This window comes from Papilio machaon, chromosome 27 (assembly GCF_912999745.1).
Source record: "Papilio machaon chromosome 27, ilPapMach1.1, whole genome shotgun sequence".
Classification (NCBI taxonomy): Eukaryota; Metazoa; Arthropoda; class Insecta; order Lepidoptera; family Papilionidae; genus Papilio; species Papilio machaon.
The window spans coordinates 1,733,157-1,754,754 of NC_060012.1; the positions used below are offsets into that span (position 1 = coordinate 1,733,157).

The window sequence follows — 21,598 nt, forward strand, 5'->3', positions numbered from 1 at the left end:
TAATATGACAGTTATTATTGTAGTAAACATAATATACCAAGATATTAATGTTCCAATATTTAATTGCTTATTTTTTAATCACTTATCTCCTAAAAAATACTATGTATAATTTATAATTTAAAAATAATCGTTTAATAATTATTATATATAAAAAAACAAAGTAAAATTAACCCTACCTTAGGTTGTCGACTTCTTTTACCGAGTCCCACGGCAGGGAAATTACGATCACACCCTCTATTGTTTATAAATAAATTCGATTTCGGGCTATACATTTTCATCAAAGCAGCCATTACTAAGCCACACACAAGTCTTATTAAACACTTTAAAATCTTGAACACTATTACACGAATGAAACACCTATTACCACAATCGATAATTAATACTTTTAATTGGTTAAAAAAATATTTATTACGTTAAAACATCCGAATATTAGAGTAACGCTAACCTAACCGTACATATGAAGATAATAAAAAAGTCACACAGATATGAAACAAAAAAAAATGAAAAATAGAAATTAGATCTAATTGTAAAAACTTTGAAGTTTTATAGGAAGTAAAGAAAATAACAAAGACTCGACATTTGAGTATTAAAGAATATTTAACTTCTACCACGTCACACTGTCATTAGCGAAAGGATTTCTATTTTCACATCTACCGTCATTTGATATTTAAAATGTCCCTCGCTTACATTACCGTGGATTTACTGTGGGCCTAGCACGAATATTTGTTAAAAGCGCTATCGTATAATCATCGTCAATAACATCAAAATTAATATGAGATTTTTGGTGTACTTTATACCCGATAGGAACACACAAATTTTATAAATAACGATACGATGGCACTTGTCGCAAATAATCGTGTTAGGCCTACTGATCAAGTGACATATCGGTTTCTCTCTTTTTTCCAAAGACAGAGAGGGGCCATAATATGGTTTTGTATAAATGCATCGGCGAGGAAAGCCCACTGATATATTGAGTAAAAATTTATTCTACAGATACAATTCCAATACCTTCATATACCGTGATATCGTGTGATAACTAAATATGTATTCATCCACGCATATCGCATCACAGAGATTTACATCTCGCTTTTTCAACGGCAAAAAACAAAAGACCGTCTAAAAAATTTCAAAATAATCTTCAATTATTTTGATACAAATATTAATTAGTTTACACGTGATACACTTGTATTGACACATGCTGTCTCTGATTTTTCAAAGAGAATGACAAAAATGAAAATATGTGTCAATACATACAGTGAAAACCCACAGATAGATTAATTTTCCTAAAAGCCGACAGAGCTTATTAGTTTTTAGTGGTAAAGTCACATGCAGCATGCGTCATTGCATCATAGGATGCACAGACTAATTCTGTCACGTAGCGGGGAAGTCGCGTGGGCACTTCGGGAATACGGGACGAACGGGAGAAACGGCACTTGTCGCTTTTCGTTTGTCTACAAAAATAGATATAAAGGTGCTTACACACTACATGTTACACCAGTATTAGGATAGAGAAAGGTCATTGAACTCTTAATAGACACCATCAATGTTAACTACTGCCGTATATCAACATTTTATTAATGAATTTGTGTTATTTAATATAGTTTATTATTTAAGTTTATAAACTAGCGTTTGACCGATATTAACCAAAAACATTATTCGATCTTAAACGAATACATCTAAACATCGTTATAGCAATCGTTCCATATCTTAAAATCGAATCTGATCGATTTCAAGCATCGATTATTGATTCTGGCCGTAAGCGGTAAAACAATAGAAAGATGCTTAGGTTAGTAAATGCCTACTCTTTTGAAAGCATCCATCATACTAGTACTGAAACACTGATCAATCCATCGCTGTGTTACTTGTACCCACCTTTATCCAGGGCATTACATCTACTAAGTTTGTAAATACCTGATTACTATTCACATCGGAAGTTTGAGCTAGTTTAAGACGCCATAGTATCGCTATAGAAAGTATAGCTTAAACGGGACAACGGTGTAGAAAATACAAATGCAACAAGCAACTCCTTCAGATTTGTCACCGAACGATTTTAAACTTCGCCAATTTATACTTAGACTCTTCTTAGTATGCATTGCAATGTCTTCGTACGCGCGGTAATAAAAAAAATAGTTGTCAAGTAGCCTATGTGACCGCATTGATGTAGAATACTGTCTGGTAGACCTACCAGACAGTATTCTACATCAATGCTAATTTTCATCCAGATCCATGCAGCCGTTTTAGAGATACCTTCTAACATCCATCAATTCATCCATCCAAACTTTATTATAGTAATTCGTATTGGTAAGAAGTTTAATAAGTAAGATTGTAAAATTAATGGTGACACATTTGGAGGATAAACCCGTTACAGGTAGGCCTAGTAAGAGACCAGGCGGGGCCACGGAAGAAAGCTAAAGCGTTCCCGTGGCGCCCGCCATAATGCGTTAGAGGGCAGTCTGGTTTTAGTGGGTATTCCGGTCACCTTCTGTGACCGGCGAGTCCCACACTCCCTACGCCATTGCACAGCCCGGCGTAGGCGTGCGTAAACGCATTTCCTGACTTTAAAAAAAAAAAAAAAAGGCCTAGTAAGAGATGGAAGGATTATGTGAAAGGTGACATGATCAAGAAGGAGGAGACAGTGGAGATGATGGCAGACAGATTGATTTCGAGGACGAAAATCTGGTGCACCGACCCTACATAAGTGGGACAAGGTCGGTGACATAATGAATTTTGTATATTATTACAATTTCAGTTCATGGCAGTGGCATTATCATATTATGATGTCATATACAATAGTAAATAACGCTATTTTCCGTATTCCTTCATGGCATCATCTATTTAGCAAATAAACCTAATAATATTTATAATGTGAGTATTCTCACAGTATAATATAATTTTACGAATATACAAGTATAAGGATAACATGTTATGTAATACATCATAATGCCTCGTTTACAACCAGTACATTGCACAGTAATACTTAAAATCAGTGCTTATATCCAACTGGTGTAATGTAAACACTAACAAGCACCAGTGAGCTCATACAGTCCATGACAGTGATACTGTCTTACTGTACTATTATAATGTAAACTATGGTGATTCATCACATAGGATATCACCCTAGTTTGGACACCAGTCCCTTAACCATAGGGAAAACAATAGTTATTTTATTTTAAAAAAAAAAACTATACTCTGTGGGTGTGCTCCTCCTAATTTTTTTTTATATTTTTTTAGGACATGCAACAAAAGTTGTTGATAAGTCAGCCATACATCAAATATAAGATTGTACTACAATTCAACAACTTTTAAATACAATATACATAGATATAAATATTCATATATATATACAAGTATCTATATTATGTAAAATATGAAAAAGTGTGTATGGTTGGTACACATTGTAATTGCCACAATGAAGTCATACAACATGTGTGAAATGTTATGTAACTATAATTGTGAACATACAACACCATTTAACTGTTTAATAGAAGCATTTTAATAAGCCATATTGCAAGTAATTGATTCATATAATTAACAAATGCAACAGACCTTAAATAATATTGAATTTTTATAATAATATTAATATTAATAACTTTAAACATTTAACTTTTAAAATCTTAAATTTAATTATAATAAACTACCCTATACATTTTCTAACTTTGTCTCTCCCAATTTCAATAAAAGTCAAAATAACAAATCCTAATTCTAGATATAAAATTCATCATATTCAACATGAATAGTAAATTCTATTTAGCATAAAGTCTTAGTCATCACACATAATACAGGCTTGAAGAAATTCTGGATATTTGCCCAACATTTTTGAATACAACAAAAACATATAAAAAAACATATATATTACCCAATACTTTAAAAATATCTTACACAGAGATAATTCAGATAGAAGTACACATACTAATATTTAACATGTTTTAAACACAACATATGGACAATTACATTAATACAAAACTTCAGCTGAAAGCATACATTGAAAAAAATAACGGTTCCTTGGTCTTTATATCAATAAATTATGATATAAAAAATAATTATTTTAATACTTCAGAATTTTTTACAGTTCAGCCAAAGAATATTATTTTAATGACAAAAATTAATTAAAAACCCAATTTAATAGTAAAAATTTTCTAAATACCACATTAAGATAGCCCATCTTCCAAGTCAAAGATTAAAACAGATTAAAGCCATTAGCTATTATACAGAAATATGGAGAACTGACTGGCAACCTTCGCTAGTTGGAGAGGCACCTCAAGAAGAAGCTATTATAAAAATATTTTTTTAATTTACATCTTAACAACAATCAAATTTGACCATATACTAAATAATATGAGTAAATAACGAAAAAAATCTTATGTACTCAACTATCATTGTTGTATCTTGATAAAAACATATCATAATTTATATATTAACACACTGAATTAGTTGTACATAAAACTGTAGAAGTTGTAAACATTCAAATGAGTTTCCACTGCCAAAACAAAAGTACAAAAACATATCTCATTCTTGTTCAAAAAAAATGAGATAACAATATGTTTTTGTAAATGTATCTAAACAGTGGAAACAAACAATTTAATACTGAATACATTCATGTGATAGTAATTGAACTAATACATGATTCATTACTAATGTCATTGTATCAAAGTTACAATATGCCAGTAACTGTTTTGTATGTAAATAAATATCAGGCGGATTTATTGAAATAAGGTATGTTTTATAACTGGAGTAGACATGTACTACTGTCATTCATTTAATAAAGACATTTTAGGGAAAAAATATTTTAAACTAGCTGTCACACGACCCTGTCTTTGCGGCGTTAGAAAAAAAACTTTATAAGTAGCCTATGTGATCTTCTAGAATATGTTCTATAATCATGACAAATTTCATCAAGATTCCTTTAGATGTTCCAGAGATACCTTCAAACACACATACATTCATCCATCCATCCAAACATTCACATTTATAATATTAGCAATATTGTGCATGAATAAAGTAAATCTCAATGACACTTTAGGACAAGGATGGCAAACCAATGAAACGGGTGCCATTGAAGGCATATGCCACAATATTTTGAGTTTGCCAATGTTCACAAAATTTATAAAAAAGTATGAATTAGGTATAATATGAGGAGGAAACATGAATAAAATGTGCTCCCAATAATCACAAAGCTAAAATTATTTAATGGCACATACATGAACTTATTATTTGAACATTTCTTTAGAAAAATGGCACAGATTTGTAAAGTTTTGCCACCCCTGTTTTAGGATAATAATTACTAGCTATAAAAAAGTGGTGCATAATGTTTATTATTACTCTCTCTTAGTGTAGTGTAACATATATTTATATAGCCTTATGGTGAATAGAAAAGGACATACTGTGGGACCTTTGTTGCAAGTCTATATGTAGCAGTTATGACTGAAACCACTTGAATTTATATTTATTTTAAAAAGAGCATAATAAATCTTATAGGAAATTTTTATAGTAATAATTTAAAATAGCCAAAAGGTTATCCCTCTCATATTTCCTAAAAAATTAAAAAGTTATTATGTTGCAAACTATCTTAAATTTGGCTACCATCTATATCAAGATTGTATTTACTAAATAGTGTTAAATTTGTATTAAAAATACAGTGAACAAATAAAAATGAAGTGCAGAAATATTATGCAATATTATTTACATAATATAAAACACCAAGCAAGTCTACTTTGGTGTAATTAGTCCAATTTTGAAAGTAACACTTAAGTTTATTATTTCAACACTGTAACAGTACATTTTTTAATATTTAACCTTAAATATAATTGAATTAGGAAAATGCATTGTTATTTGTCAAAGCATGCAAAGATTTTTTAAGTCAAAAATAATACTAGACTGATACAAACCTAACTAGAATTTTAGGTAAAACTTATGTCAAGAATGTATTTAGAGGTCTTTTAAAAAATATTTAATCATTAAATATATACTTCTATTCGTTCTTTGTGTAATTTTTTTGTTTACTTCTTGATAAAAACTCAGATACAACGAATTCAGTGTGTAAAGACCAAGAAACCATGAATGGAAGAAGTCACTTACCTTAAACATAGGGCGAGGGTGCCTCGGCTGAGAGGGCGCGGTGGCCGCAGCCGCGACCGCGGGCGCCGGCGACGGTGAGGTCACATGGTCAGCCGGCAGCGACTCCGGCACCGTCTGAAGGGTTGGCCGCATAGTCGTCGACATCGTCACACCAGTTCAAGCACTTATCACCTCGCTAGTACACCCTCACTGCTCGCATCCTCTGCGGCCGCCGCCCACTAAGCCAGCCCCCTCGGCCCAGGCCTTCACCAGCTCGGCTACGATGCCTCCGAATCAACTTAACCGATCGCCGAACAACAACGCCCATCTAACCGCATTTTCGACCATAAAAATACATAGCGAAGACCTAATCGAAAAGTTAGGATACTATAGGCATACCTATTTCACTTTCACGTTAATGCTAACGATCGTCGAGATGGAAAACGGAAATAGACACGCAAAAAACTATTAGAAAGCTTACAGTGTCGTCTCCTGTCACATAAACACTACGAAAGAATTCGGCGTTTCAGATAAATGCCGACGCGTAACACGATTTCTCTAACGCGAACAGCCCGTAAAAATATTATAAAACCTTTTATCGGTTGATTGTTCGTCAATTTAATAATAAATTTACTAAATATATTAACTTAATTCAGCTAAAAGTCCGTATATTCTTGAATTCACTCTCAAGATGGCGGATTTTCCCTACTCCTCGTAAATGGGCACAAGGCTGACACGAAAACATCAACCGGCTCTCTATCAATCCCTTTCTTTTGATACTGTGTGAAATGAGATAGTAGTATGTGGCTAACTTCAACAGAGTTTTGTTAAACGTCGTAGATACGTCATAGAAGATCTGCCAATAGCACATGCGCAAAGTAACGTTATTTAAAATGAACGCAATCATAACAGTTTGGTTTTCAAATGCGTTTAAGATTCCATTAAACTCAAATGAAAAGGCATTTTTATTGAAAGCATAAAAAATCTAAGGTTAAGGTCAGTTAAAGCACGAAAAAGTTATCTGTGCTTAATTCCGGTTCCTACGTTAAATTTTAATAATTGATTTAGAAGATGATGGTAAGAATAGCAAAAATAGCAAAATAAAAGATTTAGCGTCAATAATTTAGGTCTTTAAACACTTTTTTAATTATTTAATGAATGATTGATAATTTGGGCTTGTATAAAGTTAATTAGGACCGATAAGAAGGCCGGGAAAACAGAAAAAGACGACAAATATGATAAGTTGTTTTAGAAGATGTAGACCATCTTCGTATGATCGATCTAAATTCGATTTGTCTACGGCATGCCCAAAAATGTATATTTAAAATGTAATTTATTTCCTGAATAAATTTCCTTTTTATTTTAAGTGCTACATTAAAACAGGATTAAATAATGATTTAATGTAAGCATTAATTTGAATTAATTTTTTTATTGCTAAAACACTGGTTGCCATTTATCAAAAAAATCAAAAATGGCTGCCTTGTTGTTGGCGACTGTTGTGTGCTTGTACGAATAAATGTTTATTTCAATATTTTGTTTTGCATTGTAATAAAGATATGTGTGATGCATAGCAAAGAGCGACATATTAATAAGTTAAGTGGTAAGTCAAAGTATATTTCACTTCGTGTTATTGTACTTGAGAAATTGCTAACGTAATGTAGGTGGGCGCAACGTGAGCTTTTTGTGCGTTTTCATAATCGTGTCATTTACTGAATAATTTGCTTACTTTTATATTACTTTTATAGTTGTGCAGTAAATATGGTAAAATACAATTTCAATTTATAATTTTCCGACAGAGACTTAGCGGTGACCTTAACTGAGTGATTACAGAACAATAAAATAAACGTTCTTACGACGCAATGCCACCGTTATATACTTCACGAACGTCGATATTTTTCTTGAGTAAACTATGAAAGTACTTTTTATAAATGTGTTTTAAATAAAATACTTCAATGTAAAACAAGTTGGAGGTGAATGAACTTGTGAACTTGACGCGTAGTCGTAGTCTTATTTGCTATCATGTTTATTATTGCAGTCATCATTGTTTTGCGTTTATGTTTTATTGTATTTTTTCATCTTCTTAATATATTAAAGTCAAATTCGGTGAAATATTTTAGACTTCACACGTTATAGCAATGTTTTGCAATAAAAAAAAAATATACAAAATGTTGTGGCTTCCTAATTGCGAAGTTAAGTTATAACCTCCATTTCAAAATAAACATAATTGCAAAATTTTATCAGGTAAATTAAAATTTGTAAAATACATCCAAATATTTTATTGAGCTATTTTTATTTCCATGAATTAATTTTTAACACAAAGAAAATGACATCTTGTATTTTCTCCCTAACTTCTATATACATGTTGTTGTTCTCGTATTTTATTATATAAAATTTTGTTTTCTTTTCAGATTGTTTCACCAACAGTTACAAATAGGAGAGCATTTAATTAATGATAGCTAAAAATACCCCACCATTAGTATAAGAATATTTTGTATCATTTGAGAATTATCTGAAATAGATTAAAATGTCCAAGATGTGGCCACAATCTCAATATTCACACACCAACACACCTTACCAATCAAATGCTACAAAGACCAATGAGCATCAGAACCAACAGAATTTGAAGACATTGGGAATGACTTCTGCTATATCTATGGCAGGTTCGTGAATACATTATTTTTGGTCCACTATTAATTAAAAGAAGAAATTGTTTTTGAATTGTTAAATTTATTTCAGCTTATTTCATAGTAATTAATCTCAACTTTAATATTAAGTTGTTAAAATATACTTACCAATTGAGCTGCCATCTACATATTACGGCAACTCGGACTTTCTCACAAGATTAAGCACAGAACACAATTTTAGGTGTTAATGGAACAAAGTGATGAAGGGACGGTGCATATCTCCATTCATAGACCCATCTTTGGAGATATGCGTTCACAGCTTATTATAACCTAAAGTTTGAATCTTTCCAGGCCCTAAACCGATTGACATTGAAAAGACAAATGATTTAAAAGAATCGCTTGTGCCATTTGGTGTATTTGAATCTGAGGCAGAAATGCATCACCGCATGGAAGTATTGGGTTCATTACATCGGCTTGTCAGACAATGGATACGTGACGAATCATTGAGGAAGAATATGCCTCCCAGTGTTGCGGATACAGTTGGCGGGAATATTTACACATTCGGATCTTATAGACTTGGGGTGAGAACCATGTTTTAAACTTAATACCTTTTATTGAAATGCCAATAGCCTAACAGTTAAAAATATGAACATCCTATTGCAAGGTCTTGGGTTCAAATGCAACTTTTTTACTGTGAAGTTGGAATTTTTATAAAAATACTCAAATTTTACTAGTTATTCATTATATAAAATTTGTATATAGAAAACCTGAAATAGTATATTGTATGAATTTGACCTTGATCTGTTTACATCATTTATATGTTAATTTCAAATGAGGCATAAAGGAAGTTGTAGTTAATTGTTCCTGCTTAGTGTAAATTTTGTATGAAAGATCTATATTTAGGATCCTTAATAACTATGAATCTGGTAGTTAACTAGTTTAGAAAACTTACTGTGGTGTTGGTATTTTTCATATAAATCTATATGTTATTGAGTACAGCCTAGTCACCTCTAAGTTAGGGTAGGTTCCAAGCCCCTCGATGGGGACGTATAGTGAGCTGATGATAATGATATTGTTATATTTGTAGGTACATCACAGAGGGGCGGATATCGACGCGTTGTGTGTGGCCCCTCGTCATATTGATAGGACTGACTACTTCCAGTCATTTTATGAATTATTAAAGACACAACCACAGGTATAGTATTTTTAAATGATTATTTATTGAGAAAAATTCTATGTAAAAATATTTTAATGCATAATAAATTTAGAGAAAGCAACTAAAGTATGTTAGATTAAGATGTGTGCCAGGACTGTGCCAAGTGGAAGTCTTTGCCTACTCCTCTGGGTTATGGGTGAGTTGTGTTGGAATGGAAATTCATGAACTCGATCCACTCTAGATTTTGAGCAGGATGTATATTGTATAGAACTAGAAAGTTGTATTATTTTATCGCAGGTCAAAGATTTGAGAGCAGTTGAAGATGCATTTGTACCAGTTATTAAGATGAACTTTGATGGAATAGAAATTGATTTATTGTTCGCTAGACTTGCCTTGAAAGAGATACCAGGTAAAATTAACTTTTTAACAGTAGATGGCAAAAAAAAAATTCATTTAAAGTATAAATAATTTAAAAATACTAATTTTTACATTTAAATTTTACAGATTCGTTTGATCTACGAGATGATATGCTGCTAAAGAACCTAGATCAGAAATGCGTTAGGTCTCTTAACGGTTGCCGCGTCACTGACGAAATATTACGTCTAGTGCCAAATATAAACAACTTCAGATTGACTCTACGAGCTATCAAATTATGGGCTAAACGTTAGTATTCTTACATAGTGTTAAATCAAATCTATTAATACTGTAAACAAAGAATATAATCCATCTTTTATTTAAATTTTTGTCAATACCAAAATATTACCTCTTCACGAACAGTATTTATTGAAATTTAAAGAATTATATGTTTCTACATTTTACATTATGAATGGTTGCGTATTAGTCTAAACTGAATAAAAAGTCCTCTCCAAAGTGTTCTTCACCTGATTGACTCTATAATGTTTTTCCTGCATATACAAGTATGTTTCACAAGTGAAAGTCAGTCTGTAGTCAGGACTGATAAACCTGTCTGCCAAATTTCATCAAAATGTGTTTAGCCGTTCCGGAGATACTTTCAAACAAACATCCATCCATCCATCTAGACATTCACATTTATAATATTAGTAAGATTTTCCACTGAATAATGCAAATGTAAATCAATATAAACTAAATATTTTATCTTTTTCTTTGTTATGTGGCTCCTTATTGGGTAAAAGTCTTCTCCATACTTTTCCACCTTACCCTGTCATTGGCCAAATTAATCCAACTTGTTACTGAAGTCTTTATTACATCATTGATACATCTTTTCTTCTGTCTTCCCACATTTTATTTGTTTTTTGTGCACAGCTGCTCTTGTTATTATTTTCACATTTTTAATATATTATTACTCACCAGGTCACGGAATATACTCTAACACACTAGGCTACCTAGGCGGTGTGTCCTGGGCTATGTTAGTAGCAAGGACATGTCAATTGTACCCGAATGCATTGCCCGCAACATTGGTACACAAGTTCTTCTTAGTCTTCAGTCAATGGAAGTGGCCGCAACCAGTCTTGTTGAAGCAACCGGACGCTGTGAATCTAGGTTTCCCTGTCTGGGATCCTAGGGTGAGTAAGGAATATTAATTATTTATTTATTAGGATTAATCTACAATCCTTACTTCCTTACTAATATTATAAATGCAAAAGTAACTCTATCTTTCTGTCTCGCTTTCACGTCAAAACTACTGAACCGATTTGAATGAAATTTGGTACACAGATAGTCTAGAGCCTGAGGAAGGACATAGGCTACCTTTTTAAGCGAAAAAAGGGTTGTAAGGGGTTGAAAGTGGGGGTGAAAGTTTGTATGGAGTTATCGTCATTTTTACAGGTAGAAGCTTGAAATTTATTTTTAAGGCTGCTAATCTATAAATATAAAAGAAAGTGGTGTTAGTTACACTATTTATAACTCAAGATCGGTCGAACTGATTTAGCTGAAAATTGATGTGGAGGTAGCTTAGAACTAGGAGACGGACATAGGAACTTTTCTATCTTGTGTACATTTTTTTTATTCCGCGCGGACGAAGTCGCGGGTAAAAGCTAGTCTACAATAAGTGATAACGATTAATGAACTGTATTCTTAATTAAACTAAAATGATTTCATTAATTTCAAATGTCACAAATTTAATTTTTGTTATCCTATCTTTAATACTGTGGATAAATAACTAGCTTTTGCTCGCGTGTTCTTCCGCGTGGAAATAAAACAATTCACCTAAAAAATAAAGCATGTATATCAGTGATAATGTAATAGCTATAACTAATAGCTATCTAATAGCAAAAGAATTTTGAAATTGTTACAGTATTTGTTTATAACAATAATTCCTCTACAAATAATTATAATTAAAATATTTTCTCTTTAAAATATCATATCATTAAATAATTATAGTCTAAGATCCCGCTGCAGGATTGGTGTGCTCATCGACTTTTTGTTTAAAACCAAATTTTTATGTCTATTTATAGTTAAGAGAATATATATTTACTAGGGTGCCTATCAAAATTTGGCCGCCATTATTTTTTTAAAAAATATTTTTAATTGATTTTTGGTAAAAAATTTCGTTTATTTATTTTTTAAATAAAATAACGTCTACATAACGGTAATTAATATCAAGATTCTAAAAAATCACGGTTGCCGTTGCGCACCTGGCCGCACCTCTTTGCAGCCAGGTGTAAACAGGTATGATTTCGATAAATTTATACGTTTATAACCTATTTTTATTAATTATATGTCAAATTAAAGCTAATTTTTTTCTATTAATTATCATATAAAGTTGCTTAATTAAATCTGGCCGCAAATAAGGGTTACTGGCTGTTCAAGATAATAAATATTTAAGGTAGAGTGAAAGAGAGTTAGCGCGTAACATCATTTGTCAGACGAGGACAGTGATTGCCGGCTGTGCGACGCTTTTAAGCCATTTCGCATGCGTCGAACGTTAGTGTTCTCAACCACCGGGGAGTAATAGAGACGACTTATAATAAATACTCCAAAAAATATGTAATTTTTTTCAAAATGACAAATTTAAAAATTGCAACAAAAAATTAATATTGATTTGATATATCGACGGTCTAGTTAGGAATTATTTATTACATATTATTAATTACATTTTGAAAAAAGGACATTAATCAATTTTTTAAATAAATAATTATTTAAAAAATGTATTAATTATATTTTTTTAAATTGTTAATTTTTTGATAAATGCAGTAATTCATTTTTATAAAAATAAGAAATTAAAAAAAAAATTAACAAAAAAACCTCAAAGTTAGAACTGTGTCATTTATATTGCAACTATAACCTATATTATTCTTAAATTCAATTCAACTTTTACTTACGGTTTGTGTTTTGCAAAAATCTTCAAATTCTTGTTTATCTTTTTGCTTCAGAACCACAATTTTTTTAGACACTCTGAATGATATCCAAAATCATTAGTAGAGTCAATTGTAAATAATATTTATATTTTTTTTTACGACGAAACAATAACATTAGCGAGCACTTTTGGAATGAGATATTATTAAAGTCAAGTACATTGCTTTTTTCGTTACACAAAAAACACGACTTCATCTTTATCAATTCTATTTTACGTTAATTAATATAATAATTTTTAGATGCACAAATAAAATAACAATGTAAATATAAAACGTTGTTTATTACGAACTCCAAAAAGGACAAATGATGTTACGCGCTAACTCTCTTTCACTCTACCTTAAATATTTATTATCTTTAACAGCCAGTAACCCTTATTTGCGGCCAGATTTAATTAAGCAACTTTATATGATAATTAATAGAAAAAAATTAGCTTTAATTTGACATATAATTAATAAAAATAGGTTATAAACGTATAAATTTATCGAAATCATACCTGTTTCCACCTGGCTGCAAAGAGGTGCGGCCAGGTGCGCAACGGCAACCGTGATTTTTTAGAATCTTGATATTAATTACCGTTATGTAGACGTTATTTTATTTAAAAAATAAATAAACGAAATTTTTTACCAAAAATCAATTAAAAATAATTTTTAAAAAAATAATGGCGGCCAAATTTTGATAGGCACCCTAGTAAATATATATTCTCTTAACTATAAATAGACATAAAAATTTGGTTTTAAACAAAAAGTCGATGAGCACACCAATCCTGCAGCGGGATCTTAGACTATTAGAAGTAGACAAGAAAAGATAAAGTTAAGAATGTGTTATTGAGAAATTGAAGAGCATAAGGTTAGCGTGGTTTGGACATGTTATGCGGAGGGATGATGATCATAGGAACAAAAAAATAATGAGATTGAATGTAGGCTATAAAGTTAGAGGAAGACCAAAGTAAGTATGGATGGATTGTATGAGACGGCTGATAGAGATGTATAGAGGTGAAGTACATACTGTGCCGAACCTCCATAGGGATAAGGGCAAGTTGTTCATGATGGTATAGTGGTAGATAGATATTGTGGATTTCCTTTTATATTTGTATTGTTAAAGTATTAATTATATTGTAGGTGAATGTATCGGACCGTTTTCACTTGATGCCAATCATTACACCGGCATATCCACAACAGAACTCTACGTTTAACGTCTCAGCGTCAACGAGAACTGTTATCATGGAGGAATTCAGACTTGGTAAGAGATTTATATATTTACTTATCAGAATTTTCAAATAAAACGTATCAGCGTTTCTGATAAATAAAAGAAACAACGTAAAACTCTCTAAAATTAATTAATTTAAATTTTGTCACTTTATCAAGGAAAATGAAATAGAAAAATTAATCATCAAAAAGTATTAACATAATCTATATATATAAAAGAAAGTCGTGTTAGTTACACCATTTATAACTCAAGAACGGCTGAATCGATTTAACTGAAAATTGGTGGGCAGGTAGCTTAGAACTAGGAAACGGACATAGGATAATTTTTACCCCGTTTTCTATTTTTTATTCCGCGCGGACGGAGTCGCGGGTAAAAGCTAGTAAATAATAAAGAAAAGAGGTCTTTTTTATCATTTATTTCAAAAAATTATAGTAATTAAAATAACAAGTCATGTTGAAAATTTTTTAACAAAAAAAGATTCAAGAAGCTTTCATACTAAAAATTTTTTCGTTTTTTTAACATAAATTTTTCATAAATACACAATTGTAATTCATTATTTTAAACACATTATTTCCACGAAATACATCTTTTCTAGTAAAAATGTGACATATTATAGTGATTTCAAATTAAGTGACTTTAATGACTGACTATCAATGATGCTGTTATTTTAAATTGCATTTATCATATTCTCCAGGTCTAGCTATAACAGATGAGATAATGCTAAGCAAATGTGGATGGGAACGTCTCTTTGAGGCTCCAAACTTTTTCTCTCGCTACAAACACTTCATTGTACTGTTAGCATCTTCAGCCAGTCCCGTCGATCAGTTACAATGGTGTGGCCTCATTGAGAGTCGAATAAGACATCTTATTAGTGAGTATATACAGTTTTAAATTATTCCACTGCCGAAACACTCATACAAATACCAATACAAAAAGCAATATTAAAAAAAAAAGATTTCAATGTATTTTTATCCAACTTACATGAGTAATGATATTTGTGCTTATGTTAGTTTGTTTTTATGTATGTACATCTCTAAATTCACATTTTCGAGAATATTTCAAAATGAAAAAAGTATTATATATGACATTATTGTTTATTTACTTTGAATAACAAATTTAAAAATGTTTTTTTAATGCAGCCATAATAATCTATTTTTGATCCCTTAGAGCAGTGTTTCCCAAAGTGGGCGATAACGCCCCCTTGGGGGCGTTTGAAACCTAGGAGGGGGCGATAAGGGGCCCAAAAACTGGGGGGCATTGAAATTTATTAAAGTAATGAAATTGTGGTTTTTAAGTTTTAGGGCTGAATAAAAATTAGGGGGCTCCGAAATATAATTGATTTTCAAAGGGGGCGGTGAAAGAAATAAGTTTGATAATCACTGCCCTAGAGCCTTAGTCGGGTTATTTAATTTAATATTAGGGATACTAAAACTGGTGATTGTAATGTTTTGTTGGAAATTAATGATAACTAAAGCATATAAAATTTTATTATTTCAGCTACACTTGAGAGAAATCAACACATAACTATAGCACATGTTAACCCGGAGTGCTATAACTCTGTGCCTCTCAACACTAACAACGGACAGCCACTAGCCTTACCTCCTGGTAAGTAAATCTTATAAATTCGAATGTTTAAATGGATGGATGTTTGTTTGAAGATATCTCCGGAACGGCTGAACAGATCTTGATAAAATTTGGCATAGATGTAGAACATAATCTGGAAGAACGAATAGGCTACTTATTAAGTTTTTTTTTATTTAGCGTAGACAAAGTCGCGGGCAAAAGCTAGTCTATATATATGTTTGTTAACATGTAACTTTAGAAACACTGGACATATCTGAATAAAAGAAAAAACCAGAAATATTGACATTTGCAATAGTACATAAGCTACTTATGATTTTTTAATTCGTAGCATTTTTTTATTTGAACTATTTTAAAAATGTTATATTTAGCTTGAAACTTATTAAGATGCAATGTAAAAAGTTCTAAAGTTATAAATTGTTAATGAAAAAATCAAACAAAATATAATTTCCAGGTGCGCCATTGCCCACGGATCCAGCGCCTGAAGTCAAAAAGAATGAATTGGTAAGTTTTTAGTAATATATACTAATATTATAAATGTGAATGTTTAGATGGATGGATGGATGTTTGTTTGAAGTTATCTCCGACTAAACCGATCTTGATGAAATTTAGCACAGTTGTAGAACATAGTCTGGAAGAACACATAGGCTACTTATTAAGTTTTTTTTTTAATTCCGCGCGGATAGAGTTGCGGGCGACAGCTAGTCGGTTCATATGAATAAAATCGGAGTGTCTGAGTGGTCCGATTATGACGGGACTTTGACGAGAAGGTAGCTGGTGAACTCGGGCATTTTTTTTTAAATTCTTCACTAAAGAAGTCCAGAGCAACCGCTATTAATAATAAAATAATGGATAGAACATAAAATATATTTTATATTATCACCGATTCCTCCGGAGTATTCAAGTTTATATGTGAAAATCAAAGTACCATTGAATGTGTTAAATATTTTTTTTTTCATAATCGAACCTGTTACCAGGGTGAAGTAATAGCCAACCACTGCTCCATGTGGTTCATCGGACTTGTGTTTGAGAAGACCAATGTGAATGTGGACCTGACGTATGATATATCATCATTCACTAAAGCGGTACACTATCAGGCCGAGAACACTAATATGCTGAGAGACGGCATGTCTATTGAGGTCAGTGGAATATATGTTTTAATGTTTGTTTGTCTTTCTGTCACCTTCTTTTGTAATATAGAAAAAAATTACCATGCAATATACTGATTTGTGTTAAATATTTATCTACCTTTAATATTTCTAAATTTACAAGGTATTCAAACTTTTACACCTTCGGTCAATCATTTACTAGAATTTTTTTTAAAGCCATTAGTAGTTTTAATTCAAAAACCATTTAAAAAAAACATTTCGTTTTTAATGAAACTTTTAATTATTTTTCCGTTCTCGCGTCATTTAAAAATAGATTAAAATCATGGCTTATTCAGAAATCTCTGCTTAGAAGAATTATTTGACAAAAAAAAAACTTGAGAGATGTCAAGGGACACCCGGATGGAACGATGTTCCTTTCTATTAATTAGTGAAGGAACCAATGTTTGTACTATGAATAAAAAACTTAAGTCTTCACAAGAAGTACATTTTATTTCTATGAATTTTCGTTATATATTGTCACGTCGTTGCCATGGTGATATAGCAAAAAGTGTCGTGACAACTTTTCGTAAGAATTTTTTACGTCTAGCCCCCTTTCACAACGCGCGATAAGGAACTTCGTTCCAATAAATGTATATGTATATTAATTGTGTGCTCATTTTGTATTAACAATTTCTTTATTTGTGATTCTGTTATCACAAGATTTAATAGCTTTTACTTTTATGACTTGTAATTTATATTACCAATTGTTATAGTAATTTTAATTAAATTATTTTTTTTTAATAATTATTAAAAAAAGGCTCGTCACGTCCGTCGTAAACAACTACATCAGTACCTATCGCCATCGTTGTTGAAACGCGAACGTACGATATCTGGTGCAAAGCGGCGCCCACCGGAACCCGCACCGCCTGCAGCCGCACCGCACAAGCGCACTCGCCGCCTCTCAGAAAGCAGCGTGAGTTGGTCACATACAACATACATACACACACATACATGGTTCATATTAGACAATAAACATCATACACACATATATATCGCCTCTTTACAAGAACAACGTAACATTTTTAAAACCACAACTATACAGGAGAGCAATTTCAAACATTTAAGCGGTGATAAATTAATTTTACACATTAATTACCGCAACAATTTTATTATTTTCCGAGGGTAAAATTATCAATATTTTAGAATTTATCAACAATTAAATGTTAAAAATTGCTCTCCTCAAAAGTTGTGGTTTAAAAAAAAAACACGTTGTACTTGTAAAGTGGCGATATATACATAGTTCATATTAAACAATAAGGACTGGTGTCTAAACAACTTAACTACTATTTCAGTCTAATGGGAAGATAAACTGAAAGCTTTATTTAGGTGGCGCTAATGCCAAGAGTTGACTGTCTTCTGTCAGTTTTTATACGCTATTTAAAAGATTTTTAAATAAAAAAAAAATGTATTGTCCATTTTTTAATTCTTTGTTTAATAAATAATTTAACAACTATCTTAAGAAAAAAAAAATTTTTTTTTAGAATAATTTGTCGGAAGGTGTTACCATATATTGTTCACAGAGAACTTTGTATGTAAAATAAAGTGTTTTTGTATATCTGTAGTATTTCACACTACTGACACTCTTAATTATAGCTAGCCACTTATTGGTCCTCTTAAGCCGGATAAAAAAAAATCAAATTCCGCAATGTATCTCACTCAAGTCGACGTTTACTTTTAAAGACGAAATGTCAAATAGAAACTACGCCATTATGCAAAGTATTTTTTGTATAGAGCAGGCTAAATTTGTCAGGCGAATTGTTTGTCCGCAGATGACATCGTAATATACGGCCCGGGTTGTCAGCAAGCCGAAAGCTAAGATGCTACGCCATCAAGGGTAGTTTTATACATAGTTAACTATGTATGTAGATATATGTTATATATCTAGATGTAGATCGGTACTAGTTGTCTTGAAAGTTACTCTCTTACTATCAAGATGAAACTTAGGGTCCTAAATTATAAGCCGGCATTGTATCTGCAGTTCCTTTAGCGTTTGCGACGACAATTTATATTCTGTGAAACATTAATAGCTTTCACACTCAGAGAAGTTTAATGGTAACTAAAGATTATTTGATAGTTTAAGTGAAAGATATCAAATGTAAAGATCTTTAGAAGCTGTTTTACCACTACTAAGGGCTACTATGAGAAATTTATATTAAATGCTTGTTTAAATAACCATTAACCTGCTCTGTGTGTAGCAGTTTATAGTTTAGTTTACTATAAACATATATGTTCCTTAATAAAAATATATCAGAAATAAATTTTTATCTTTTTATTCCCAGACTGAGGAAGTGAGCCTATTATCCTATAATGAAGATTCAAACTCATCGAATATGTACGAGGTCAATATCCAGAATGGGACGTCGCAGACACAGACAGCTGAAGAACAACGTAAGACGGACAAACAGATGTCCGAACCGGCATCAACATCTAACAGCATTGTATGTACGTAGCAGTACGAACAATGGCGTAATCGGTTTATATACGGAACCAGTAACGTCAAGAAAAACAAAGTGAAACGTGCTTAATGTGACTAAGTGAATGTGAATTGTGATTTAAGTATAAGCAAGTTGGTGCATTGGATTACCTTTGCGGATGTTGGTAAGTCGTATGACTTAGGTTTTGAGTGTTGGTCTTGTTCGCTCGTTATTGAAGATTGAAAGATATTAATTAATTCAATCTTGAACCTTTTTTTATATTAGTGATGCACATTATTATGACTTTTTTTAAACAACTATAATTATACAAGAAAATAAAAAAGCCGTCATGGGACGCCTGGCAGATGTGAAACATCGTATGTGTACAAGTAATATGCATAAAAGATAATATTATTAAAATAAAAAAAATATATATATGTATACCTTAGTGTAGCGTGACGACCCGTCGCCACGGCAAGCGTCGCCACGCCAACAATTCGGTTTACAAGTGAGCCTATAGATGTTTCACATCAAAAATTTTATATCCAAAAAACTCGTGATTAATTATGGAATTATAATTATTATATATATTGAAATTTAACAATGGTTCAAGTTATAAAATTTTGTGCATTTTTAATATGAAAAATAGATTGCATCATTTGACTAGCATCTCAAGATTCCAATTTAGGATACGGTGAAATAAATGGAGGTGATAAAGGAAAATTTTTATATTTTTAACTTATCCTAATCACCACCAGATGTCGCGTGAAGCAACATTCTTACGTAAGTCTATCATAGTTAGAATAATTCGAGAAAAATTGAAAAAAAAATTATATACATAGATTATATAAGTGTATTTTATATTTAGACTGTCGATGGTCCTGTTTTTTTTTTTTTACCTTTATTGCAGGTTGTCAACGCAAGGAATAATGCGGCGTCAAGTAAGTTTCGTTCACTTAACATTTAGGACGATATTAATATACCTTTACAGGGAAATTATTGAATGTGTATTTTTTTTTAACCCCGTTTATTTTGTAAGTCTTTTTGATTATTTCATTTTATTATTTATGACGATACATGATTTTTTTTTAACTAAATTGTACAAATATAAATTGCCCACCCTGGAAATGGTTGATTAGTACAAATTGATAAAACTGTACTATTGTGACAGTTTGCCTTTTTATAGTTTTAAATTTATGTAATAGCTTACATTAATATTTGATACATTTGAAAATATTACATGAATATCATATGGATGTATTTCTTCTGATTCTTAGTTATATTATATTGCCTTGAACATACTCTGATAGTAACTAAATGGCTCGCGGTTTTTACATTCAATATGTCAACTTATGTGATCCCTAAATATAAAGTAAAACGTAGAAGTAGTACATACTGTGCTGACTTCGTAGGGATAAAGGCAGGTTGTGTAACTGTGGGTTTATACAGTTGAAATACTTGTATGAAAACATTATTTTCACTCTTATTATCTTTGTAGAAACAGATAACAATAATTTCTTAATACAAATGCTTGATTATTGGAATCTACATATTGCCATCTTGTATAATACCATCCATCTGTCCTACATCTAATTTTTTTTTAAATTGTGCATCATCTTGGTCTCCGATGTTGGATCAAAGATATTGCTGATTCTTAATACCTCATCAACCAAAGCAAAAAACCAACTGGGCAATGTATAAATAACACACAGATAACGACATGTTTTCTTGCAAATACAATCCATATCAAATTGTAATGTAATAATTTTTGATGCCATTAACTTCTCTTAATAGTATGTATTCACAATATCATAAGTTAATAAGATTTCCACTCTCTGCATTATACGATAACCGTCACAAAATAATACATATATATTAATCTTATTGAATAATTAACAAGTTCTAAAAATAATTGTTTATATATTAATAAATTAGTTTCGCGTATTTCGGCAATAATTACTCTCGGATACATTTCACTTCAAATACTGCTTTATTTAATTGCTATCTCTTTGAAGATTTCTATCAATCTTATGAAATAAAAGTTCAAATAAGCTGTACAAAAATTAAGACTTGTCCATT

General features: G+C 31.4%; 1 protein-coding gene across 1 annotated transcript; it reads left to right on the top strand.

Moving 5' to 3' along the window:
* The first annotated feature begins 7,619 nt into the window (after positions 1-7,619).
* On the top strand, positions 7,620-20,570 carry LOC106708101 (poly(A) polymerase type 3). Its single transcript, XM_045684639.1, has 15 exons — positions 7,620-7,654; positions 8,463-8,714; positions 9,030-9,259; positions 9,766-9,873; positions 10,132-10,243; positions 10,339-10,497; positions 11,167-11,378; positions 14,289-14,409; positions 15,071-15,247; positions 15,874-15,981; positions 16,412-16,461; positions 16,935-17,096; positions 17,863-18,018; positions 19,385-19,703; positions 20,430-20,570. The coding sequence occupies exons 2-14, from the start codon at positions 8,579-8,581 to the stop codon at positions 19,553-19,555; spliced, it is 1,902 nt and encodes a 633-aa protein (XP_045540595.1). The 5' UTR covers positions 7,620-7,654; positions 8,463-8,578; the 3' UTR covers positions 19,556-19,703; positions 20,430-20,570.
* The last annotated feature ends 1,028 nt before the right edge of the window (positions 20,571-21,598 follow it).

Coding starts and splice junctions, on each gene's coding strand:
- LOC106708101 (XM_045684639.1), top strand. CDS start 8,579: ATGTCCAAGATGTGGCCACAATCTCAATATTCACACACCAACACACCT. Junction 11,379..14,288: donor TCCCTGTCTGGGATCCTAGG/GTGAGTAAGGAA, acceptor ATTATATTGTAG/GTGAATGTATCGGACCGTTT. Junction 15,248..15,873: donor TCGAATAAGACATCTTATTA/GTGAGTATATAC, acceptor TTATTATTTCAG/CTACACTTGAGAGAAATCAA.